The 9,011-nt window shown below is 35.7% G+C and overlaps 1 protein-coding gene across 4 annotated transcripts; it reads left to right on the top strand.

The window, feature by feature from the left end:
* The first annotated feature begins 22 nt into the window (after positions 1-22).
* LOC112144653 (CD209 antigen-like protein E) lies at positions 23-8,506 on the top strand. Of its 4 annotated transcripts, XM_024269330.2 has the most exons (7): positions 23-161; positions 245-1,755; positions 1,910-2,005; positions 2,426-2,695; positions 2,783-2,949; positions 3,076-3,212; positions 3,290-3,964. In XM_024269330.2, the coding sequence occupies exons 2-7, from the start codon at positions 1,710-1,712 to the stop codon at positions 3,435-3,437; spliced, it is 864 nt and encodes a 287-aa protein (XP_024125098.1). In that variant the 5' UTR covers positions 23-161; positions 245-1,709; the 3' UTR covers positions 3,438-3,964. The 4 variants fall into 4 exon arrangements, with proteins under 4 accessions (XP_024125098.1, XP_036065751.1, XP_024125107.1 ...); XM_036209858.1 differs by lacking the exons at positions 1,910-2,005; positions 2,426-2,695; positions 2,783-2,949; positions 3,076-3,212; positions 3,290-3,964 and adding exons at positions 6,898-6,993; positions 7,280-7,549; positions 7,628-7,794; positions 7,873-7,994; positions 8,068-8,506 and having other exon boundaries at positions 23-1,755; XM_024269339.2 differs by lacking the exon at positions 1,910-2,005.
* The last annotated feature ends 505 nt before the right edge of the window (positions 8,507-9,011 follow it).

Here is a 9,011-nt window from a genome sequence, read left to right as displayed (position 1 = left end):
TGAAATTGTTGTGTTCTTTCACAGAAGTTTGTGAGCAGCACCATTTACAAAATGTCGGGAGGCAGAAATGTGTGGGAAATGGGTTTCTGGATTGGCCTCACTGACAGAGAGACGGAGGGAAGATGGGTCTGGATTAACAATGTTACAGAGGTGGATCGAAGGTGGGAAGTACTGAAGCATGAATAACACATATTTCCTTTTCAAAAATGTTTTACTAACACAATTTTAATTTATTTTTTAAAAGGTACTGGATGGATGGAGAACCAAACAATATTGGACAACATGGAGAGGACTGTGGGGTTACATCCTACAATACATATGATAATATTCGTAAAACTCGCTTTGACAGCTTTTGCAGGAACAATCGATATTGGATTTGTGAAAGAAAATCGAGCTTAGGGGTCAGTTAAAAGCTCAGGATGTAACTCATACAGAAAACTGTGGGAGATTTTGGAAACGTCAGCAAAAATCGAGCCGATACCAATCCATTACCAGTCAATGTCGCCAATATTGATACTGAAATCAATATTTCTTGTGATTGTGGTGGATGTAATATGAACCTCAAAATCTGAATTGTTTTTTTTATCACCTTGAATGTTTTTTTTTTTTTGTAAGTTTCCCTTTTTTAATAACTTGATAAACACAAAAACAGAATTAGGACAATATTTTAAATTATGTGGAAAATAGTTTATTAAAAATAAAAACCTTGACATTAAGATAAAAGTGAAGAAGTGAATGCAAAACAGTCTCCAAACCAAAAGACACAAGTAACTATGATACACAAATAAATTTAAATGTTTAACAAAATAAAAAAGTAGTAGCAATATAAATAATTTCTAACTTCTGAGCCTTTGAATAGAACAATAAAAACAAGTGAAAAGTAACTTGTCAGCAGAATTTAAATTGAGTATAAATAGGGTTAGAGTGCATGTCGCCTGCATCCATGCACTGTGAGATGTGCTGCTGAGATCTCACAGAACTAGAGTGGTGAGACGCCGACTCAGCTGGGTCATTTCTGCTGATTCAGAAAAGTGAAAAAGTGGAAATATCGATATCTGTGGTTTGGTATTGATCCAACCGATACCACCACGAGATCGATACTATTGATATTTTCAGTCGATCCGCCCAGCACTACTATGAATCCTATAGAAGAGATTCAGCAGCCTCAGAAGATGGTTAATGATTTCTGTAGTGTTGGGTTGTCATTTGGTTGACTTTCTTTACTCCTTTTTTTTTGCGGATGTTCTAACTATAGTGTTTTTTTGTGTCGTTGTGTGTTTGGTTAAATCGGTTTATTTTTGGATAACTGTCTGAGTTGTTCCTGCTTTGAGATGTTATGTTGATCTTTTCACCAGGTCGTTGGTTTATGTTCAGCTGTGTTTGCATTTATTAAAGTGAAATACAGCCTCTTTTAAACATTCCTGCATCCTTCTGCTTTTTTAGTTTGTCCATAAAAATGTTTGACTGTCAAAAAAAAAGACTATAAGCAGCAGTAATTTTTTGTGACAAAACATTGCAAAATATTTTCCAAGAAACTTGCTTTGATGAGTTTGCTTGAATATGGTTTTAGTGTTGGGTCTGAATTTTAAAGGAATGAAACATTCAGAGAAGATGGCGTGCCAGCATTTTTGCATCGTCAGCTGTTTGGAAGGTGGTTCACAAACCACTGAGCAGCAGACGGAGTCTCACTTTGGTCACAGAGAACTGACATGGATGGTCGACTCTTCAACGCTTCCCTTCGAAAGTTTGGAACAGGTGAGATTTGAATCTGCAGTAATTGATGCTTTAACACGTCATTTGTAACACATTAGTAAATTAATTCGTGGTTGTCAGCCAAGCTGTTGTGACCACAGAGAAAGCATGCTGAATTTTGTGCAACTTTGTTGTGTATGAATATTTATTTTTGTAGGATTCTGGAAAATTCCAAATTCCAGAGTAGTTCTTGTGTCCCTGGGACTGCTGAACGCTGTTTTATTTATAATTGCTGTTGTTCTTGGAGTGATGTGTAAGTACAGACTTCTCTTTTCTGTGGGTCAAAAATTGCTGATTAGACACTTTTACAAAGATTGCACAACAGAATGAGACATTGCTATGGTGAGCTTCTTTTTAATGAGATCTTTTAAAAAGATTTTCAGAATATCCCTTAATAATTGTGTAAAAACTTCAGATTTTCATAATTGTCTTTGGGCAAAAACTCCCCTAGTTGTCTTCAGTGGATTTGGTCTTCGTTTTGCTTTTGGCTTTTCAATTTAAAATATGTTTTTATCCTCTAAATCACAATGTCTTACTTTTATTATGAATACAGTTTGATTTCCTTTAGCGCACAAAGATTTTTTCCAATGGAAAAAAAACACATCTATTTAACAAGTCTTTATTTCTCATAATCTCTCGTTTTGCTTGGAATCATGGGAATAACCTGAATCAGGTGCTGGAGTCAGAGAGGACTCCTCCCTGAAGGATTCCCACTCAGCTGCTTTGAAACTCATCGGTGAGCTGACAGATCTGCGCAGCAACCACAGCGATTTGATTGAAGCTGAAGAGGAAACCAAGAGGTTGCTGCAGATGAAGATCCAGGACCATGTCAAATTGAAGAAGCAAATTCAGCAGCAGATGGCCATCAATGACAATTATCAGACACAGTTCCAAGCCCTTCAAACCGAAAAAGAAAACCTACAGGCAAATATCACAGCTTTAGGTGAGATATGATTTCCAAATTCCTGTCAGGTATATTTTCTTATAACTCACTATAGTGTATGAAGTGACTGTAGCTGATTTGTCTCAGAGCAAACATGTGGAAGATGCTTACATACATGGAGTCTCCGGGACTCCTCCTGCTATTTCTTTTCCTACACCGAGTCTCCTGTTGAGAAGAAGAGTTGGCATGACAGCAGGACGGACTGCATCAGTCGAGGAGCTGACCTGATCGTGATCGAAAGCTCAGATGAGCAGGTGAGGGGGAACATGAAACAGGACAACAGGGTGAACACACTGAAAAGAAAAAGCTGAGTTAAAATCACATCTGTTGAAATGGTTTGTAAAATTTCTTCTAAAATGTCTGTTTGTGTGCCGTCACAGAAGTTTGTGAGCAACAGGTATCGCCAACTGATGGGGAACAAAAATTCATGGGAAGACGGTTTCTGGATTGGCCTCATTGACACACATGCAGAGGGAACATTTGTCTGGGTCAATAATGTCACAGAACTGGAACCAAGGTGGGAAATACTGAAGAATGACACATTTTTCCTCTTTTAATTATTTATTTAAATACAGTTTTACTTTCTTTTTGAAGGTATTGGATGAATGGAGAACCAAACAATTACAGAGACCAAGAGGATTGTGTAACTACAGTTAACAGTGGAAGAAATCCTTGGAAAACTCGCAATGATTTGAATTGCGAGGAAGAAAGACATTGGATTTGTGAAAAAAAATCAGATTGAGTTGTGAAATAAAAGCACAGGACAATACATACAAAAAAAACATACCAGAAGCAACTTTCAGAAATTATATCGATGAATGTTTGATCTGATCTAAGTATTATATGACTTTAATAATTTGACATTCTTACTGATTACAAATAATACATGTCCACTAGTGGATTTAGCACAGAGAGGTAGTATTTTAGATGGGTTTCATAAACTTTGGATGTTTGATTTGATATTGTTACCCTGAAAGAGTCTTTGCATAAAAAGGAAAAGTAAAAAAAACTTTATCTCAACTTCAATGCAGGACATTTAAATACTCAATAATTGTAGTGAATTAGAAAAAAACACAAAAAACATAGATTTAGTCAAAAACTGTTTCATGTTTTTTTTTTTTTTTTTTTTTTTGCAACATTTGTGCTGATTTTGAAAGACTGCTATAGCTGTTAAAGATAAACTGCATCAAAAGAGAAGAAAACGCTTGTATTTGGATCATTTCTGTGTTCTGCTATACTGTTTGGGAATAAATCTTATACTCTTGTACAGTTTGATTATTTTTTTTTCCTAAAGTGTCTCATATGAAAATAACAATAACAATATAATTATAACAATATAATATAATAATAACAATTATAATTGTTAGAAATATGAGTTGTTGTCAATAAAAACTAGGGCTGAGAATCGATTAAAAAAATTAACTAATTAATCGCAAACTGGAAAAAATTAATCGCTTTATCGCTATAACTTTTTTTAGTCTTAGTATTTGCAAACCACTTATCTGCAAACAATCACAATATGAAATCACACACAAAACTCTACATTTAGAACATTTATTTTTAATTACTGCTGTCAATCAATTACAAAAAATCTAATTAACCACACTTTTTGTTGGGATTAATCACAATTATTCACAATGTTTTACCAGGTAAAAATTTATTTGTATGATATGGCACCGGATCATGGTTTAAATAGTCTGCTTTTTATGAAAAATAGACCTAAACCACAAAAATAGCAAGAATAAAGTACTAAAAACCGATTTTTATGTCAGTGTACGTCAGTGTAGGTTCAATTGGTAAACGTATGAATAGCCAAAAGGAAAATAGGAAGTGGAAAGACTGGCAAAGCAGTTATTAAAAATAAATTCTTAGATTTGTATCTACTATTAGGTAAAGCAGAAGTGAAAACCATGAAAACAACTCAACCCACATGAACATTGGTATTCGGGTTTGTTTTCTACGAATTTAAGTTGTTCCTATTTTCAAGAACAGTCATTTAATATTGAGCAATTTTTACCAGGCCTCTTGTTTAAATTCAGTTGTGCTTCCTGTTTTTTTTTTTTGTAAGTAAAATAAAACTTTTCTATTAACACTTGTTTGGTGTTCGGGTCTGTGGGACCCCTTTTCAGTTTATATCAAAGGAGGAAAAAAATATACAATTAATTATTTTTTAAAATCTGAAATTCTTTGGCTTTGGCTCATTTTCTGTGAAGAACATAAATAAAAACACATTTCTATTGACCACATACTGTACCCCCACCCATTTATATTACACACAGGGTGTTCGGGTCAACTGGACCCAGGGACAATAAAGTGTGGATAGTATAAGTCCTGTGTGCCTTCACTCTGTTTTCCTCCTTTCTGGAGTCTGTTTTCGATCAAAGCTGCAACATTGTTGCAACCAACACCCTCTGCTCTTACTTTCCCGCACATTTTACCCTTTGTTCTGTGGGAACCAAACTCTTTTTTTCTCATATCCTATCGCACCTGCAAATTAGGGGTGTGACACTATAAAGAAAGGCTTTGCCAGTGTGGTAGCTTATCACAAGTGATCAAGATGTCCAAAAGACTCTCTGCTGAGCGGGTCTTGCAATTTATTTGGGAAGAGAGAGAAGCTTCACAAGATGATGTCGAGGAAGAGATTTCAGAATTTGAAGATCATATTTCAGAAAATTCAGAGTCTGACAGTGACTTTGAGGAAGAAGAGGAGGTTGAGCACCAATTAGAAAGAAAACGAAGACGACCAGCCCGTCAGCAGCCAGCTCCAGGACCTGAGGCCCACCAGATAGCAAATGAAGCAACATGGATGTCCAAAAATTGTGAAATTGAATGGCTTAGTTACCCAAGAAAGGAGCCACCCAGGAGAGCTGCTAATGTAATAAAGATGCAACCAGGGCCAACACAGCTGGCAGCTACTCATGTGCAGAACTTCAAGTCTTCATTTGAGCTTTTTATCCCAGATTCAATCCAGAAAATTATTCTGGATTACACTAATCTTGAAGGACAGCGTGTTTTTGAAGAAAGGTGGAAGGAGATGGACCAAACTGATTTGGAACAGGGGTAAGCTCCAGAGAAGACGCCTCTTTCTTGAGGAACTGGGAAAGGCCCTGGTGAGACCTCAAATCCTCAAAAGACAACATGTTCCACCAACACTAGCTTCTGCAGCCATTGTGAGGAGAATTCAAGGGGAGAATGCTGGTGCCCCATCCACCCAACCTACAAAACCACCATCTGATGAACCTGAAGTAAGTGTGTGATGCTCTTGTACTATGTTATGCTTTGCAACAGAGAGGGGTGATAGTAACATTTGTGATCTTTTAATTATTCTAGGTTGTGGAAGCAGAAACAAAAAGAAGGGCTGTGAAGTCTTCATTTAAAGATTTGTTTTTTCCACTCACTTCACTTTATTACAACTGATTTTCATATTTATATAACATTTTATTAAAAAACGAGTTGCACATTAATCCATGAATGTGTTTTTTAAAAGACAAAGGGCAAATATTAACCATGATTTCAGTTCATATGGCTTGTAATTGTGATTAAGTAAACATCTGTTAAGTATTTTCATTTAAAATTGTTTGATTGTGTTGTGTTGAAAATCCAAAACTCTAGCGGGTCCACCAGACCCATGAACACTGGCTAAGTAACAAAAATACAAACACCACACAATGATTAAACATTCTTGGATCCTTTTGCCTTTTGCCTGGTATGACTATTGAAAAAACAAGTTTTTTCCTAAATCTGTGATGGCATGAAGATACATTAGACTACAATAAAAAAATGTGGAGGGTGCAGATCTGACCAGTAATAATAATAATAATAAAAAACCCTCATAAAACAGTTGTGACTTTCATGTGACAAAATATTACAAAATATCTTCCCGGACAATTATTTTGATGAAGTTTCATGTGTGGTTTAGATGTGGTTAGGAATGTTGTTGCAAGCATTTTTGCATTGTCAGCTATCTGGAAGTTGTGATTACAAAGAAGATGGTTCACAAACCACTGAGCAGCAGACGGAGTCTCACTTTAGTCACAGAGAGCTCACAGAGAACTGACATGGATGATCAACGCTTCAGCGCTTCCCTTCAAAAATCTGGAACAGGTGAGGTTTGAATCTGCAGTGATTGATGCTTTAACACGTCTATCATATATAACACATTAGTAAATGAATTTGTTGAGTATGAATGTTTTTGTTGGTAGGATTCTGGAATGTTCCAAACTCCAGAATAGTTCTTGTGTTCCTGGGACTGCTGAACGCTGTTTTATTTATAATTGCTGTTGGTCTTGGAGTGATGTGTAAGTACAGACTTTTAACGTTTTTTTTCTTTTTTTTTGTGGGCAACAAAATTGTGGATTAGAAACTTTAAAAAAAATTGCACAACAGAATCCAACGTTTTTATGTTTTTAAGCTTGAAAGATGTTATCATTCTGTAAAGTTCAATGTATTTTATTAAAAATAAAGCTTGATTTCCTTTAGTGCACAAAGATTTTTTCCAATACAAAAACCCTGCATCTATTTAACATGTTTTTATTTCTCTTTTTCTCCTGTTTTATTTGGAATCATGGGAATAACCTGAATCAGGTGCTGGAGTCAGAGAGGACTCCTCCCTGAAGGATTCCCACTCAGCTGCTTTGAAACTCATCGGTGAACTCACAGATCTGCGCAGCAACCACAGCGATTTGATTGAAGCTGAAGAGAAAACCAAGAGGTTGCTACAGATGAAGATCCAGGACCATGTAAAGTTAAAGGAGCAAATTAAGCAGCTGACAGCCCAAAATATTGTCAATCAGAGACAGCTTGAATCCCTGAAAATCGAAAAAGAAAACCTTCAGACTAACATCACAGCTTTAGGTGAGACATGATTTCCAAATTCCTGTTTTATCACAACTCACTAAAGTGTATGAAGTGATAGCAGCTCATTTGTTTCAGGGGAAACGTGTGGAAGGTGCCCGCCTTCGTGGATTCACCTCAACTCTTCCTGCTATTTCTTTTCCTACATCGAGTCTTCTTCTGTCATGAAGAGTTGGCCGTTCAGCAGGATGGACTGCATCAGACGTGAAGCTGACCTGATAGTCATCGATAGTCCAGAGGAGCAAGTGAGGGGGAGAAAAATAAAAATACTTAAAATCACATGATTTCTCAAACTCATCAGAAAATGTTTTGTTGTTTTACAGAAGTTTGTGAGCAACACCATCAACAGCATAGCACAAGGCAATGTTTTCTGGATTGGCCTTAATGACAAAGAGACGGAGGGAACATGGGTCTGGATTAACAATGTGCGAGAAGTGGAACGAAGGTGGGAAATACAGAATGACACATTTTTCTTTTTCTTTCATCTTTTTTAATACAATTTTACTTTAATTTTAAAGGTATTGGATGAATGGACAGCCAGACGGTCGTGAAAACCCCTATTCCAGTAGATATGGATATTACGGCAGAGACGAAGATTGTGTGGTAACAACTTACAGTGTAACCAATCCTTGGAAGACTCGCTCTGATGCCTCTTGCTTGGAAAATCAATATTATTGGATTTGTGAGAGAAAATCAAACTGAGTTGTGAAAGAGTTTGGAAATTTCAACAATAAATGTTTCATCTATGGCATCTAAAGACTTGAAATCAATCCTAATTGGGATGGGTTTCACAGACATCTGCTTTTCTGATTTAACTTTTTTAGACAGAAAACATTTAAGTGGAGAGAAACTCATTTGTCAATTTAAAAAACAACTTTGCTTGACTTAATTGTATGAAATGTATATTATTGTACACAAGTTTGCATACATTTATTAAATTGAATCAATTAAATGAATTAAAAAAATAAAATATACACTTTTATTTTGTCATAAATGTTTTGCAAGTTTAATATTTGCAACTGATTTTCAAGACTGCCGTTAAAAATAAAGTTTGCATCAAAGTTGAGGAAATGTGTCATTCTTTTTTTCTTCGAAAATGTTCCTCATTTGTGAGGAACGGGAGTTGCTGCTATTAAACACACTTCAAAACTTCCAGAAAAGGACAATTTTGTTGTGTGTTCAAATAAATCAAGTTTGTATATTTGAAAGCTACAAATTAAGTTGCTGCTGATTTTAGAGACAGAATGTAACCCTGAAATAACAACAATATTCCTAACATTAACCCTTCATTCATGTTTATCTCATGGCTGTTACTTTGGTGTTCCCGTTCAAAACTGACTGGACTTTAACTGCTCTTAAATAAGCACAAAAACACTTTTCAGCACCAAGCTGTGAACAAAGTCTCAATGTAGTGTTTTACATGAATTAATAGAATTAGACATAAATATTTAGATTCACGGTT

This window comes from Oryzias melastigma, linkage group LG22 (genome assembly GCF_002922805.2).
Source record: "Oryzias melastigma strain HK-1 linkage group LG22, ASM292280v2, whole genome shotgun sequence".
Lineage (NCBI taxonomy): Eukaryota > Metazoa > Chordata > Actinopteri > Beloniformes > Adrianichthyidae > Oryzias > Oryzias melastigma.
The sequence above is the reverse complement of the archived record's forward strand: the minus strand, read 5'-3'. Positions and strand labels throughout refer to the sequence as shown.

What these genes read in the sequence shown, in the direction of transcription:
- LOC112144653 (XM_024269303.2), top strand. Translation starts at nt 6,685, where the DNA reads ATGGTTCACAAACCACTGAGCAGCAGACGGAGTCTCACTTTAGTCACA. An exon ending in TGTTGGTCTTGGAGTGATGT is followed by an intron (nt 6,994 to 7,279) that starts GTAAGTACAGAC and finishes AACCTGAATCAG; the next exon opens with GTGCTGGAGTCAGAGAGGAC. An exon ending in GTGCGAGAAGTGGAACGAAG is followed by an intron (nt 7,995 to 8,067) that starts GTGGGAAATACA and finishes TTAATTTTAAAG; the next exon opens with GTATTGGATGAATGGACAGC.